This window comes from Osmerus mordax, chromosome 17 (genome assembly GCF_038355195.1).
Source record: "Osmerus mordax isolate fOsmMor3 chromosome 17, fOsmMor3.pri, whole genome shotgun sequence".
Taxonomy (NCBI): domain Eukaryota; kingdom Metazoa; phylum Chordata; class Actinopteri; order Osmeriformes; family Osmeridae; genus Osmerus; species Osmerus mordax.
The window spans coordinates 799177-816288 of record NC_090066.1 but is presented as its reverse complement, the minus strand read 5'-3'; the positions used below and the strand labels follow the sequence as shown (position 1 = coordinate 816288).

General features: G+C 49.3%; 1 protein-coding gene across 1 annotated transcript; it reads left to right on the top strand.

The window, feature by feature from the left end:
• The first annotated feature begins 1124 nt into the window (after positions 1-1124).
• Positions 1125-17039, top strand: tbc1d22a (TBC1 domain family, member 22a). The gene is given in 17 exon segments (XM_067254224.1): positions 1125-1309; positions 2035-2091; positions 3679-3862; positions 3980-4057; positions 4316-4586; positions 5921-5991; positions 7913-8041; positions 8420-8482; positions 9313-9427; positions 11563-11646; positions 11649-11668; positions 13099-13174; positions 14814-14894; positions 14897-14940; positions 15709-15804; positions 16499-16562; positions 16565-17039. Coding segments are annotated over 17 exon segments (1557 nt in total). The 5' UTR covers positions 1125-1247; the 3' UTR covers positions 16627-17039.
• The last annotated feature ends 73 nt before the right edge of the window (positions 17040-17112 follow it).

Here is a 17112-nt window from a genome sequence, read left to right as displayed (position 1 = left end):
CCATCCGACAGGAGCAAGATGGTTCGACGTCAAATGTTTAAAACACACCAATATTCCCACCCTGGTCACTTGTCAGTTGGTACTTTTAAATAGATATTTATTTTTTTAGAATATATATTTACACATATTTAAAGCATATATATCTATATATATATATATTTAAATATTTAAAATAGATGTTTTGTATGAGAGCACTTTTGTGGCTCTAGCACGTGCATGCCCTCATGCAGATCACATCACTTCCTGTAGCATCCTGCAGCTGTCAGGATTCCCTTGTTTATCCCATCATCAATTCCATCTGGAGGTGACTGGAGGAGCTGTAAATGAGATACCCTTACATAACCCCCCCACCCCTCTCTCTCTCTCTTTCTCTCTCTCTCAGTCTTTCTCACCCTGGACGCCAAAGCAAGATCTATTTGACGACCATAAAAGCTTATTTATATTGAAATGTTAATGTGCTGGGGTGACTTTGCGATCAAGGCGATCAAGAAACGGAGGCGCGGGAGAAGAGTGGAGCCACTTTGTGCTCGTAAATCCTCCGGCCTTGTTTTCCTGCGCGAGGGGTGATGAACGCCAGCAGACGCTTCAGAAGAAGAGCTGCTTATTAAAGACTGCTGGAGGATGAGAGAAGAAGATGCTTATTAAAGACCGCTGCTCCTGATTGGTGCAGTAGAAGGTGATGTCACCACATCGTCAGCGATGCAGCGTGAATCACGAATACAACTTTTAATGGAAACATTTAAATGCATGGGCAGGACAGGACACACACATGAACATAACTAAAATATAATTGTCTGGAGTTAGTAAACTTCAATAATCGATACTTATGATATATATATATTTTTTTTAATACATCAGCAATTTTTTATCACATGACATTATTATTTCAGACACAGTTAACTCACCGTCATCATTAAATCAAACTTCCTCATCTTCATCATCACCCGTCCCGTTACTGTTGCGGCAGTAGAGTCACAGACAGTTGCCTGTTCAGTGACAGCCGCCACAGACACTACCGACTTTCTCCACCACAAGCGGAGCGCACTTCTGATTGGGCAATGGCACGGAAGTGTCGAGCCAGCCAATCCATGCAGCTTTTGCTCAGCGATCGCAGCCATCACCAACATGGCGGCCTTGTGAGTTCTGGAGGAGGGGAGTTGGTGTAAATAAATACACATTAGACCTTTCAGAAACCGTAACAACACTCAGACCGCGGAGTATATGAAACATTGTGGCACAGGAGAAAAATGTCAAGTGACGGAAATAAAAAACAATTCTGGAAAAGGAACACAGCAAAGGTTCCTGGCAAGTAAGTGACGTGTTCCATCTCCCAAGCTAGCCGCTACTTGCTAGCTAACTAGCTGTATTAGCTGAACCCAGCTAGCGCGCTAGTATGCCTGATTGTTTTACTCTATGATTAAGTCTATCGCCTCTTCTGTGTAGTAATATGATAATCGGTGACATTATCTAGCTTTGACAAAACGCAGGAAAAATGCGCTGGTACTTTGTCGAGTTGGGTATGTACTCGAACCTTCTTTTAGCTATCATGCTAGCTAGCTAGCTAGCCAACTGCCTGAGTGATTAGCTCTGAGCTGAGTGAATGGTAGTCTAGCTAACGAAGTTAATTAGCTAGCTAACGAGACTTTTCTGTTGCCGGTGTTAACAGCTACTCTTTAACCAAAAAACGTAATTTAGCTAGTTAACCAACTGTATTATTGAGTTTCAGTTAAACACACCAGGTTGTGTCAAGTCTTTAGATGCAAAGCAAGTGAGCTAGTTTCGTTCGAACTAGAACTCGTCTCTGAGACCCTGTAAATATTGAATGATGTTTACGGTTGCTATGGGGGCACCTTACCCGTGTTGCCAGCATCAACTAGGAACAAGTGCTAAAACAGCTTTCCACTCCTTAACTAATTGTTGAGGAAAGAGTGATTGTAATCTGAATTTCTGGTCGACAGTTCCTAGTACCACAGCTATCCCAAGCGGTAGTCGGTCCGTCGATGTAACAGGTTAATCTTGTCCTCCTCTCCGCAGCATACAGCATGTATATGGAGCCCAACACCCTCCTATTGACCCTCTACTACATGCCAAGTAAGTTCAGAACACATCTGTATACACTAAACATTACACTCTACCTGTATTAAACTCTATACTCTAAACCACCTATATCTATTCTGTACCAATCTGTCTACCTTGAACTATATACTCGTACATGTCATCATCCACATAGCTATCCAGTGTCTGTCATCATCTATAAACCATAAACTATATACCCTCATGAGTCCTTTGTATACCTGACATGACAAACTGGGTACTGGGCAGCTCTACACGTTATAAACAGTGTTAGTTTGTGTATCTACACACTGGAGATGGAACACCTGGGTTTATGACGCTTCTGAGAGGCCACTATGGGGTTCTGTGGCCTTGTGTTGATCACCTGTTTGAGAAGCAGACAAGATGCCATCATTCTCCTTAGTCATCCTCACCTCTGATCACCTGGCGGCTCTTCAAAGAGCAGTGTTGCAGTTAGTGAACGAGGTACATAATGGGCACATATCCAGGGAGTTGAACTCTCTATGCAACATCTCAGCTCATCTGACCTGAAAATCCAGTTGATACGCTTGGCATGTTTATACCAGGAGGTAGCCATGACAATGCTATTCCTGTACCTTTCATTTTGGTCTTGCTGGTGTGTGTCGCTCTCTCTGTGAAGACTTGTTTGCTTGTGAGGTGAAAGGTCTCAGCCACTCAGCTGCTGGGCCGGTTGGGGAAAGGCCATTGGTCAGAGTGGAATGCAGGAACAAGGAAGTGAATCACGTGTGGTGTTACGATCATCGCTGGTGTTTCCTGGCTGAAGGGAGTGTGTTTTATGATCTTTTCTGATGCTGAGTGAAGGCTGTTTGCTTGTGTGAAGCCTATTCATTTAGCAGGTGGCTTCTGTAGAGTTCTCTGTGATGTTTACTGTAAGGCAGGGATATGGAGCCATCGAGAAGCTGCACTATGGGACAGACTGATAGTCACAAGTCTTTAGTGAACATATAAGAACATATAGAAGATATAGTTATTATAGGGGACAGACCTGTAGTTATTTCAACAGAGGACTTACCCTCATTTTCATTTCATCTTTTTTTTTTTCTTGAAAAGTGAAAATAGAAATTGATTTAGCAGGAAGTCTTTGTTTCTGTGATGGGACGTGCTTTCTCTCTGAACCTGCCTACCTGAGACTAACAAAGCTACAAAGAAAAGACAAGGAATAAAAGTCAATTTTAATTAGCTTTTTCCAAGAATTGCTTTTATACACAAAGGAATGAGGTTGTCGCAAACTGTTCTTTTAAAAATGTGATTTAATCTGCTCACCCCCTCGTGTTTTACAATGATCCATCTGAGATGAAGTGACTGAACTGATTTTGTTCAGTTGTCCTTCAGGAATGTTTTGATTCGTGACTTGATTGTTTTTAAACAGGTTCTCTATAGGAGAGGTGTGTGTGTGTGAGAGGAAGGAGAGGTGTGTGTGTGGGAGGGAGGTGGGAGTGTGTGTGTGTGTGTGAGAGAGAGAGACAGAGAGAGACAGAGAGAGAGAGAGAGAGACAGAGAGAGACAGAGAGAGAGAGAGAGGTTTCTGTGTGTAACTATCATTCCCTCTCTCCTTCCTCCTCCTCTCTCTCTGTCCTCCCCCAGCCTGATCAAAGCAGGCACCAGACCCCCACAGACCACGCCCGCCAAACCTAAGAAAGCCACCACGTTCCAGGAGTTTGAGAGCATCACTAGCGACGCCTGGGATGTCGGCGACGACGATGACCAGCTGCTCGCCATGGCAGCCGACAAGCTCAACATCCAGGTCGTCATGGAAACGGCCAACAAGGTGGGTCGGCTCCACCACGCATCCCATAAAGTTCTGGAAAGTTTCAGAACTAATTGTAGTTGTAGGTAGTTGTGCCTCAGCAGGACAGGATGTGATGTGTGTGGTGGCGTCTCCTAGGTCATAGAGAACCACACCAAGCAGCAGGAGAGGCAGAGGCTGGACGACAGCCAGTCTGACCCCAGAGAGGAGCAGGAGGAGAAGGGTGGGGGGGAGGAGGGTCCCGAGGAGGAGGAGGAGGGGGAGGAGGAGGAGCGGCTAGGAGAGGAGAGGGAGGAGGAGGAGGAGGCAACGTTTGAGGCGCACAGTGATGGACGTCTGATGAAGTCACAGAGCGAGGCTCCTATTGGTTCACCCAGAGGTCAGTTACACTTCTCTGTCTCTCTCTCTCTGTCTCTCTCTATGTCTCTCTCTCTCTGTCTCTCTCTGTCTCTCTCTCTCTGTCTCTCTCTTTCTCCCACACTCCCTCCTCCAGTTACAATTAACCCTAGTGTGTGTGTGTGTGTTGTATCCCAGAGTTGGTCCTGACTGTGTGTGTGTCCTGCAGACCTGGAGGGGGAGCGAGCGTCGCTGCAGAGGCAGCGCTCCCTGCCCCCCCGCCCCCTCATCCCCATGGTGGCCCGCATGGCGGACCAGAACACCTCCGGGACGCCTGTCATGACGGAGAGGGAAGCGTCGCGCCTCGACAAGTTCAGACAGGTCCTGGCCGGACCCAACACAGACCTGGGTACGAGCCTGGGGGGGGGGGGGGGGGGTTCTGTAGGTGTGGGGTCGGGGTCAGGGGGTCAGGGGGGTGTAGCGGTCAGGAGTCCTGGCTGGGCTGACAGTTATGGTGTTATGGAGCTGTGTCTGGGATATTAGATCCTCACATGATGACAGCTAGAAATATGAACTTCACTGGAGACCAACCATTTGAGGTGTGTGTGTGAGTGTGTGTGTGTGAGTGTGTGTGAGTGTGTGAGTGTGGCAGAGATGTATGAGTCTACTGTCCTCTAGGGGTGTATGTCTCTTTTGTACCTCAACCATCAACACACACACACACACTCACACAAAAACACTCTCTGTGTGATTGATGGCAGCCTTGTTTGTGGGTCAGGTTTTCCATCATATATGTGAGTGTGTGTGTGACATCAGTGTCTCTCTGATGACCAAAACACATCTGTAACCATGGTGATGCTCTTTTCTGTGATTGGTCATACAACTCTCTCTCTACTCCCTCTCTCTCCTCCTCTCTCTCTCCTCCTCTCTCCTCCTCTCTCTTCTCCTCCTCTCCTCTCTTCTCTCTCTCCTCCTCCCTGTCTTACCTCTGTATTTGACCCTGGCCTTTTATCTTTTCTCACGTTCTCTCCCTCATGTCTCCTATTGGGGGTGCTGTTGCTCTGCCTATCTACTTCTCCCTCCCTCTCTCCATGCTTCCATTTTTCCCTTTCTCCCCCCCCCTCTCATTTTACCTGCCTCCATATCTTTCTTCCCTGTCTCAGAATATTCTCTCCCTCTGCTCAACTCCCCTGCCTCCCTCTCTTTCTGTCTCTTATCTGTCTGTCTGTCTTTCTATGTATACATATTTACCACATATAACAGACATATCTGGCCTCTCTATCTTAATGTCTGTCTCTCTCTGCCCTCTGTATTTCTCTATCCACACACACACACACACACACACAGGGACCAGGTGTGGAGCAGAGCAGATAGTTTCATTAAGCAGGGCCAGTGAGATTCAGTGCTGCATGGTTCTTACTGACCTGCCCAGGTTCTTACGCACACACACACACACACACACACACTAGGAAGAGGTAGTATTAGTGTTTGGAGGATGACATCACAGCAGGGGTGAACCTGGATGTGTGTCTGACTGGACAGCCTTCAGTAGACCAGCTCAACCAGGAGGGGGGGGAGGGGGGGGGGAGGAGGGAGGGGGAGGGAGGGGGAGAGGAGGAGGGAGGTTCAATATTAGATCCTCCCATGTGTATCCAGTTCAACAGAACCTTCCCTGTGGGTTCTAGAACGTTGTGTGTCTGTGTTTAAATCAGCAGTGTTCTAGAACGTTCTGTCTCTCTACAGACGAGTTACGGAAGCTTAGCTGGTCTGGAATTCCAAGACAGGTTCGGCCAATCACGTGGAAGCTCCTATCAGTAAGTAGATACCCTGACACACACACACACACAAACAATACTCAAACGCACAGATACACATACACACACCACACAAACAAACATCACACACACACACACAGTGATTTATAGAGACAAACACCAGACTCAGCCTGAGGATGGAGTTAATTGCGGGTCACAGCTAATGTATTCATGAAAGCTTGGTGTTTGCTCGTTAAGTTATTGTTCTTTCCAGCCTAATGACTGCACCAGCCATCGCCCAGACACCACTCATTAAACCCCCCCGCCCCCCAGGTACCCCCCCCCCCCCCCAGGTACCCCCCCCCCCCCCAGGTACCCCCCCCCCAGGTACCCCCCAGGCCCCCTGGAGTGTGTGGGTATATGGTGTGTGTTGGGGGGTGCTGACTGTTTCTTCTGCAGGTCATGTTTAATCTGTTTTTTGGTGCGTCGGTTGCTGTAACCTAGCAACGCTGTAGAGCTTCAGTCAGAGGAAACTGTTATCGGAGAGACGTCAGCCAATTAGAAAGAAGCACAGGACGGCCAATCAGAGCAGAGTATCAATTACCCAGATGAATTTACACGTTTGAAATGCGTTAGATTCGCTTCACTGTCGGCACCACGGTCACTGGTCAAGCAGGGGAGACAAATCAAGTCAACCCAAGCATTTCATAGGAGTTGCAATGAACTTGTATTTGCTAGCTACCTTGTCTGTTATTATCAGTGAGGGTGCGAGGGGGGGGGGGGGGAGAAGCTCTTAGAGTCAGCAGAGCACTGAAGGGTGGACTTTCTTTTTAACACACAATCAATCCTCTCTATCCTGCTGACTACACACAGCTGGAACACACACACACAGAGGAGAGAGCAGCAACAAAACACACACACACACACACCAACCACCATCCTGCATCCTAGTAGAAGCTCCTTCAAACACTCCTCATAAGTAAAAATATTTTTTGTTTGTCAGTACTTGGCTAGAAAATAAAGATTTCATTTACTACACAAATTGATTCCTTCAGCTTATTTTTCAAAGGATGGAGAGCAGAGCAGAGGAGGAGAGAGATAAGAGAGAGAGGAGAGAGAGAGAGAGAGAGATGAGAGGAGGAGAGAGAGAGAGGAGAGGAGAGAGAGAGGAGGAGAGAGAGTTAGGGAGGCGGCAGAGATTGGTTGTTTACTGCAGTACAACATCTATTATCTGGCACGCACACACACACGAGCGCGCACACACACAGCATGGAGGGAAGTAACTAAATCCAGACAGGTCACTGCAGAACAACCTGACTGGAGAACTTGAACCGAAACATTCTCAGTTGCACGTTCTACTGGACCGGTAGGGACTCAGGATGTCCTTTATGGCTGGTATTTCTCTCTCTGTATCTCTCTCTATCTCTATCTCTCTCTTTATCTCTTTCTCTCTTTCGCTGTATCTCTCTCTCTCTCTGTATCTCTCTCTCTCTGTATCTCTCTCTCTCTCTCTGTATCTCTCTCTCTCTGTATCTCTCTCTCTCTCTGTATCTCTCTCTCTCTGTGTCTCTCTCTCTCAATTCAATTCAGCTTTATTAGCATGACCGTCACTACAACTGTATTGCCAAAGCTAGAAGCACAACAACAGATAACCTTAAATCAACAATACCAGTCAAAAACAACATAATGATCACAACACAAAACCTCTCTCTGTATCTCTCTCTCTCTCTCTCTCTCTCTCTCTCTCTGTATCTCCCTCTCTCTCTCTCTCTCTCTCTGTATCCCCCTCTCTCTCTCTCTCTCTGTATCTCTTTCTCTCTCTCTGTGTGTCTGCAGCAGTTGTCTGTGTATCTTTCTTAAATCTTTATGATGAATCTGCTACTCAAGCTAATATGCTGTCTCTTTCCCCTTTCTTCCTCTCCCCCCCTCTCCTCCCCCCCTCTCCTCCCCCCTCTCCTCCTCCCCTCCCCCCCCCTCTCAGGGGTACCTCCCTGCTAACACAGAGAGGAGGGGCAGCACCCTGCAGAGGAAGAGACAGGAGTATTTTGGCTTCATAGAGCAGTACTACGACTCCCGCAACGACGAACACCACCAGGACACGTACAGACAGGTACACACACGCACACGCAGTCATGTCTGCAGGCTGAATGGTGCAAATCCCGTTTTACCAGCACCTGTCTGTCCCAGCTAAGAGAGTGTGTATGTGTGTGTTCAGCCAGAGAGAAGCTGGGTCTGGATTACTGATCCTGTTATCTGGTGATAAGTGGTTCTCCATGCTGCTGTCAACACACAGGACCACAGTGGAGACAAACAGCTACACACACACAGACACATACATGTGGTTGTGTGTGTGTCTGTGTGTGTGTGTTTATGTAGGAGTGTTTGCTTGTGTATATGTTTTCTCTCTGTGTGTGCAGAGACTGTGTGTGTATGTTTCCTGCGTGTGTGTGTGTGTGTCAGTATCTGAGCTATTGTATCACACCATCAGATCCATATAGACATCCCCAGGATGAGTCCAGACAGGCTGGTAATGCAGCCCCAGGTGACGGAGGTAAGACAGGACACACACACACACACACACTGCTGCCCTGTCGGTCGCCATCGTCCTGGACAACGCCTGCGCTGTCTGTTTGTCTGCCTGTCCTCAATCAGGAGTACAATCAACTCACCAGCATTGTCTCTCTCCCCTCTCCTCCCCTCTCCTCTCCTCAGATGAAGAGTTAACCTGCCTGTGTATGTGTTCTTGTCTCTCCAGATTCACATTGACATACCAAGAACTAACCCCCTTATTCCTCTCTTTCAACAAGCTTCTGTCCAAGAGGTGAGGTGCCTCACCTTCCACACACACACGCACACACACACTGCATAGTGCATGGACACACACTCTGTTTCTCTGCTCTTCTTCCTGCGGGTGATAATGTGATTCGAATCAAACAACCCTAAAGCTGTTGAGCTCTGTCTGTTCACTTGATGAGGAGGAGGAGGAGGGAGACGGAAGAGAGGGGGAGAAGGAGGAGGATAGGGGGAGAGGGAGTGAAGGAGGAAGGGAGAGAATCAGGGAGAGTTCATCCCCAGAGACAGATGAGAAGTCGTAAATAATTTGGATTGTTTCGACTCTACTCATAGGGCAGAGGGGTGGGGTTGTTTGATTGCAAAAGAAAACAAGCTAACCTCTGACAGCTTTACATGCACACACACACACACACACCCTCAACTCCATCCTCCTCCATCCTCCTCTCAATGTTTAATACATAACATTGTGTGATCATTTGAACATTCAATATTTAATGTAAATTATTGAGTGGTTTTGAGTACTCCAGAGTGTTTGCGTGAAGTGTGTTTTGTAGTTTTGAGTGTGAAACCCAGCGTGTGTGTATGTAGATCTTTGAGAGGATCCTGTTCATCTGGGCGATCAGACACCCAGCCAGTGGCTACGTCCAGGGCATCAACGACCTGGTCACACCTTTCTTCATCGTCTACGTCTTCGAGTACATAGGTGAACACACACACACACACCTACACACTATGTGAGCATCTGTCCTCATGCTGGGGGTGTGTGTGTGTGTGTGTGTGTGTGTGTGTGTGTGTGTGTGTGTGTGTGTGTGTGTGTGTGTGTGTGTGTGTGTGTGTGTGTGTGTGTGTGTGTGTGTGTGTGTGTGTGTGTGTGTGTGTGTGTGTGTGTGTGTGTGTGTGTGTGTAAGAGTAGGAGAGAGAGACACTTGAGCTGCATTAATAGGTGTTTACAGTCCAGGATTAGACCTGACACCCTTACACACACACCACTACACACACACCTACACACTCCTCACACACACACACACACCACTAAACACTCCACTAGACAGCCTGTCACACACACTGAACCATGAGGCACTGAGTTTCATCTCAGTGATAACACACACACTCTCGCTCTCTCTAAACAGTCCTAATCTGTGTGTGTGTGATCTGAACACTGTCAGCTGTGATCAGCTATCAACACACATACACACACGCTCTCAAGACACACACACGCTCTCAACACACTCACGCTCTCAACACACACACATCATGGCACCAGATCATTTTAGTCTCTCTTTCTCCCCCATCCTTTCCTTCCTCTCATCCTTCTCTGCTCCCACAGTTTGTCCCTCCTTCACCCAGCCATCCTCTCCCCCCTCCCCCTCTCCCTCCCCCCCTCCAGTTAACAAGCAGATGACCTCAGGTCGTTTGGGAGGAATGATCCTGTCTCCCTCTGATTCATGCTCGGAGGATCAGCAGGGTTATTGAATATTTTTAGATGAACTTAATTATTCCTCTATAAAAAGCTATAAATTGAATTTCTGACGAGTTTGAAATATCTGTAATCATTAGTCACCCCTGCCTCTCAGTTTGACCTGCTGCTGCTGGGGGAGGGGGGGGAGAGGGGAAGAGAGTGTGTGTGTGAGACAGACAGAGAGGGTCCAAGCATCCACTCTGGCCCTTCCTGATGACATCACTTCCTGGGGATAGGTTGTTTTTTATTGTTATCATGGCCGCCAGTACAGGCGACGTTGGTTGGCATGGCGAGGCTGGTTGGCAAGGCGACCTCCCTGGTGGTGTAACCCAGCTCTGTCTGCCAAACCCTCACAGCTGGCAGCCCTACACACACACACTCACACACACACACACACACACACACTCTCTCTCATCCTGGCAGGCTCTAGGACCAGACAGGACTGGACAGGAAGCTGGTAGATATTAGCCAATGAGAAGCAGCCTTGGGGGAGGTGTCATTTTTGGGGGGATGGATAGGGGAGCACACAGACAGACACATGTAATCCCTTCTCTCTCTCGCTCTCTCTCCTCTCGCTCTCTCTCACTCACACTCACACTCACACTCACACACAGCTGGCTGGTTACAGTGTCTTTGTGTGTGTTTGGCTGTGTGTGTGTTAACTGGCTGTGTCAGCTCTCTGGTGTGTGACCACAGCCTGTGGCGTCTCTACCTCCGATCAGACAGATGGAGCTGGCCTCAGAGGAGTGTGTGTGTGTAGGAGTGTGTGTGAGTAGGAGTGTGTGTGAGTCCATTGAAGTAAAGGGAGAAGTCATCGTACACACTCAAGGAATGTCCCTGCTGTGCTGCGCCTAACTCTCCCTCTCTCTCCCTCCCTGTCTCCCCCCCTCTCTCTCCCTCCCTGTCTCCCCCCCCTTTCTCTCCTCTCTCTCTCCCTCCCTGTCTCCCCCCTCTCCCCCCCTCTCTCTCTCTCCCTGCCTCCCCCCTCTCTCTCCCTCCCTGTCTCCCCCCTCTCTCCCTCCCTGTCTCCCCCCCCTCTCTCTCCCTCCCTGTCTCCCCCCCTCTCTCTCCCTCTCTCTCCCTCCCTGTCTCCCCCCCTCTCTCTCCCTCTCTCCCCCCCTTTCTCTCCCCCCCTTTCTCTCCACTCTCTCTCTCTCCCTCCCTGTCTCCCCCCCCTCTCTCCCTGTCTCCCCCCCTCTCTCTCCCTCCCTGTCTCCCCCCTCTCTCCCCTCCCTGTCTCCCCCCCTCTCTCTCCCTCCCTGTCTCCCCCCTCTCTCTCCCTCTCTCTCCCTCCCTGTCTCCCCCCCCCTTTCTCTCTCTCTCTCCTCCCTGTCTCCCCCCCCTTCTCTCCTCCCTGTCTCCCCCCTTTCCTGGTCCAGAGGAGGAGGTGGAGAACTTTGACGTGTCCAGCCTGGAGGAGACAGCTCTGAGGAACATCGAGGCAGACAGCTTCTGGTGCATGAGCAGCTGCTGGACGGGATACAGGTGGGTGGGAAGGGAGGGGGGGGGGGGGTCGGAGGAGATGTGGGGGAGGCGGAGGCGGAGGAGGGGGGGCGAGGGGGGGCTGTGAGTGTTCTTCTCATTGACAAGCAGTGTGCCTCTGATGCTGCCTGAGTAGCTAACCTATCACTGTGTATAGCTGTCACACACACACACACTCTATCACACTCACACACACTATTTCACACTCACACTCTCTGTTCTCTTGTTTTTTCACATTGCTGATACAAGTACCTCTGAAGAAGAGATGGACAGGGTGGAGAGAGGGGGGGAGGAAGGTGTGTGGAGGATAATGTTAGCTCTGAAGGCTGGTGTGTGGAGGATAATGTTAGCTCTGAAGGCTGGTGTGTGGAGGATAATGTTAGCTCTGAAGGCTGGTGTGTGGAGGATAATGTTAGCTCTGAAGGCTGGTGTGTGGAGGATAATGTTAGCTCTGAAGGCTGGTGTGTGGAGGATAATGTTAGCTCTGAAGGCTGGTGTGTGGAGGATAATGTTAGCTCTGAAGGCTGGTGTGTGGAGGATAATGTTAGCTCTGAAGGCTGGTGTGTGGAGGATAATGTTAGCTCTGAAGGCTGGTGTGTGGAGGATAATGTTAGCTCTGAAGGCTGGTGTGTGGAGGATAATGTTAGCTCTGAAGGCTGGTGTGTGGAGGATAATGTTAGCTCTGAAGGCTGGTGTGTGGAGGATAATGTTAGCTCTGAAGGCTGGTGTGTGGAGGATAATGTTAGCTCTGAAGGCTGGTGTGTGGAGGATAATGTTAGCTCTGAAGGCTGGTGTGTGGAGGATAATGTTAGCTCTGAAGGCTGTGTGTGGAGGATAATGTTAGCTCTGAAGGCTGGTGTGTGGAGGATAATGTTAATGTTAGCTCTGAAGGCTGGTGTGTGGAGGATAATGTTAGCTCTGAAGGCTGGTGTTGTTATTTGTCCTGAACCAGGAAGGACATGATGTACTGTACTTCCTCCACAGAACAGAAAGAAATTAGCTGATTAATCTATTTATCCCTCTATTTCTCCCTTTGTCTCTCTCTCTTTCTCCCTCACTCTTTCTCCCTTTGTACCTCTGTCTTTCTCCCTCTCTCTCTTTCTCTCTTTCTCCCTCCGTCTCTTTCTCTCTTTCTCCCTCTGTCTCTTTCTCTCTCTCTCTCACACACACACACACACACACACTGAAGGCTGTTATGTTGTTAGTCTCTGTCTGTCTAATGAACTCTACAGAGACTTGCCTATACTTTCTACTATTAGCTGTCTGGAGAGAAGAAGGGGTGTGGGTGGAGAGAGGAGAGAGGAGGGCAGAGAGAGAGAGGGGAGGGGAGGAGAGAGGTCAAATAGAGAGCAAAACAACATGTAAAAAAGATGTGTATCTATAACGTGTGTGTGTGTGCCCGTGTGTGTGTGTGTGTGTGTGTGTGTGTACAGGATAACTACACATTCGCCCAGCCAGGGATCCAGAGGAAGGTGAAGGCCCTGGAAGAGCTGGTCAGCAGGTTAGATGGTGAGACACTCCTCATCCTCTCTCTCTCTCTGTCGCTCTCTCTGTCGCTCTCTCTGTCGCTCTCTCTCTGTCGCTCTCTCTGTCTGTCGCTCTCTCTGTCGGTCGCTCTCTCTGTCGCTCTCTCTGTCGCTCTCTCTCTCTGTCGCTCTCTCTCTCTGTCGCTCTCTCTCTCTGTCGCTCTCTCTCTCTCTGTCGCTCTCTCTGTCGCTCTCTCTCTCTCTGTCGCTCTCTCTCGGTCAGGGCTGATGAGCTTCTCTAGTGTGTGTGGTGTGTGTGATCTCTAGTTTCAGCCTGTAGTGTTCAAGGATCAGGTGTTCCAGAGTCTGATGACACGACAAGGTGAGCCGTCTGGCCACGCCCATCACAGCGCCACGGCCCTTCTGACCAATCAGAGCATGGGGATCGGGTTCCTGATGACACGAGAATCTGATACAGCGAATATTGTGATTTTTTATATGATGGAGAGACAGAGAGGCATGGAGGGAGGAGAGAGAGAGACGGAGAGAGAGACACAGAGACAGAGAGGGGTGGAGGGAGGAGAGAGAGACGGAGAGAGAGACACAGAGACAGAGAGGGGTGGAGGGAGGAGAGAGAGACACAGAGACAGAGAGGGGTGGAGGGAGGAGAGAGAGACACAGAGACAGAGAGGGGTGGAGGGAGGAGAGAGAGAGACGGAGAGAGAGACACAGAGACAGAGAGGCATGGAGGGAGGAGAGAGAGAGACGGAGAGAGAGACACAGAGACAGAGAGGGGTGGAGGGGAGAGAGAGAGGGACTAGATGATGCAGAGCAGGTGGAGGTGGGAGTCAATCAGTAGGAGGAGGACAGACTGAAGGATCAGGAGAGCTATACTGCTGACATCATACAGACAGGTCATGTGATCACATCAGGAGAGCTATACTGCTGACATCATACAGACAGGTCATGTGATCACATCAGGAGAGCTATACTGGCTGACATCATACAGACAGGTCATGTGATCACATCAGGAGAGCTATACTGCTGACATCATACAGACAGGTCATGTGATCACATCAGGAGAGCTATACTGCTGACATCATACAGACAGGTCATGTGATCACATCAGGAGAGCTATACTACTGACATCATACAGACAGGTCATGTGATCACATCAGGAGGGATATCAGATCTGCTTTATACTTGTTCCTTAGTTTAGCTTTCTCTCTTTCTTTCTGGGGGAGGTTAAGAGACCAGGGGAGAGAGAGAGGATGGAGGCAGGGAGAGAGAGACCAGGGGGAGAGAGAGGATGGAAGTAGGGAGAGAGAGACCAGGGGAGAGAGAGATGGAGGCAGGGAGAGAGAGATGAGGTATGTAGATAACTTCTGCAGGGACAGACTGGAAATGACCCTCAGCAAGCTAGGAACGAATAGCTCCTTTGACAAGGTGGTGGAGTGACTGTGTGTGTGTGTGTGTGTGTGTATGTGGGATCAAGCCTACTCTGTGATCTTTTAACTTTCTCCGTTCTCTGATCTCCCAACTCTCTGAGCTCTACTGCTTTTGCCTGTCTACCTCCTCCTCCACTACCTCCTTCCCCTCTGATAAAGAACCAGCCTGATGCGTGTGTGTGTGCGTGTGTGTGTGGTGTGTGTGTGTGTGCGTGTGTGTGTGTGCGTGTGCAGAGAGCGTGCATCGCCACATGCAGCAGTATGAGGTGGAATACCTCCAGTTTGCCTTCCGCTGGATGAACAACCTGCTGATGAGAGGCTGCCTCTGAGATGCACCATCAGGCTCTGGGACACCTACCAGGTACACACACACACACACACACCTACCAGGTACACACACACACACACCTACCAAGTACACACACACACACACCTACCAGGTACACACACACACACCTACCAGGTACACACACACACACCCACCAGGTACACACACACACACACCTACCAGGTACACACACACACACCTACCAGGTACACACACACACACACCTACCAGGTACACACACACACACCTACCAGGTACACACACACACACACCTACCAGGTACACACATACACCTACCAGGTACACACACACACACACACACCAGGTACACACACACTTAACCCTTGTGTTATCTTCGGGTCATTCTGACCCATCAGTCATTGTGACCCACCGTCGTACAAAAACAAAGTGAAGCATTTTCTTTTAACCGTTGGATGTCTCAGACCCCCCACATTGCAAATGTTAAAAGAAAATTATTTTTTTGTATTGGGTAAAATTGGGTAAACACAACGATGGTTCGTTATGAATCTTTGGGTCATGTGACCCGAAGGCAGCACAAGGGTTAACAGGTACACACACACCTACCAGGTACACACACACACACTTAACAGGTACACACACACACCTACCAGGTACACACGCACCTACCAGGTACACACACACACCAGGTATACACACACCTAGCAGGTACACACACACTTACCAGGTACACACACCTACTTCTCTGTTTCCTGCCTCTAATGTGTGTGTGTATATAAATGTGTGCGTGTGTGTGGTGTGTGTGTGTGTGTGTGTGTGCAGGCTGAGCCTGAGGGCTTTTCTCACTTCCACCTCTACGTATGTGCTGCCTTCCTGGAACGCTGGAGGAAGGAGATCCTGGAGGAGAAGGACTTCCAGGTACACACACACACACACACACACACACTAGCCCACAGGCGAGCCACGACACACACACACACACTAGCCCACAGGTGAGCCCAGGGTGTGTGTGTCAGAGAGGTTGTTATCTCCAGACCAGGTCAGGGGAACTTCTGCAGTAGCTGCTGGAATACAACACTGAGATTTTCCTCCTCCCCTCCTCCTCTCCTCCTCCTCTCCTCCTCCTCCTCCTCCTCTCCTCCTCCCCTCCTCCCTCCTCTCCTCCTCCCTCATCCTTCTCTCCTCTCTCTGTGAACCATGTGTCAGGTGATGAAACATAATCATCTTCAGTCTGTCAACCCCCAGGTCGTCATAGGAAACCTTGTTCAACACACAACACAATTATATCAATACCTGTGTCGAGGACAAGGTGTGTGTTAGTGTGTGTGTGTGTGCTGCTCTGCCAGGCTGAAGGTTGCCAGTGGCGACAGCTTCACAATCTGAATTTTCTCAGCCGCTAACCTCTCTCTGCTCTCCCTCTCTTTTTCTCTCCCTCTCTCTCCTTCCCTCTTTCTCTCTCTCCTCTCTTTTTCTCTCCCTCTCTCTCCTTTCCCCTCTTTCTCTCTCTCCTCTCCCTTTCTCTCCCTCTCTTTCTCTCTCCTCTCCCTCTTTCTCTCTTTCTGTCTCTCCTCTCTCTCTCTCTCTTTCTTTCCTCTTGTTTTTATCCCTACAGGGACTCATGATCCTCCTGCAGAACCTTCCCACCATGCATTGGGGCAACGAGGAAGTAAGCGTCCTATTGCCGAGGCCTACAGGTTGAAGTTTGCCTTTGCCGACGCCCCCAACCACTACAAGAGATGAGTGGTGACCTCCAAGCTCCTCCCCCCGACCTGTGACCTACACATCGAGCTACTGAATGAGAACCCCCATTTAGCCTCCCTCCCTCCCCCCAGCAGGAGTGGAGGGTGTGTGCAGAGCTCTATCTCATCTAGACTCAACCTTACTTTGATTTTATGGATTTAACATTAATATGAACACTCACAGTTTCTATGTCCGTCTGTCTACCTGTCTGTCTGTCTACCTGTCTGTCTGTCTACCTGTCTGTCTACCTGTCTGTCTACCTGTCTGTCTGTTGGACCTTATAGATAGCTGGGTTACAGACTATATGAACAGATAGTATTCTCAGTCTGATATTGACGGAGATTAGACCACAGGGTTAAAGTTCCTCCTACTCTCTCTGTGTCTCTCCCTCTCTCTCTCTCTCTCTCTCTCTCTCTCTCTCTCTCTCTCTCTCTCTCTCTCTCTCTCTCTCTCTCTCTCTCTCTCTCTCTCTCTCTCTCTCTCCCT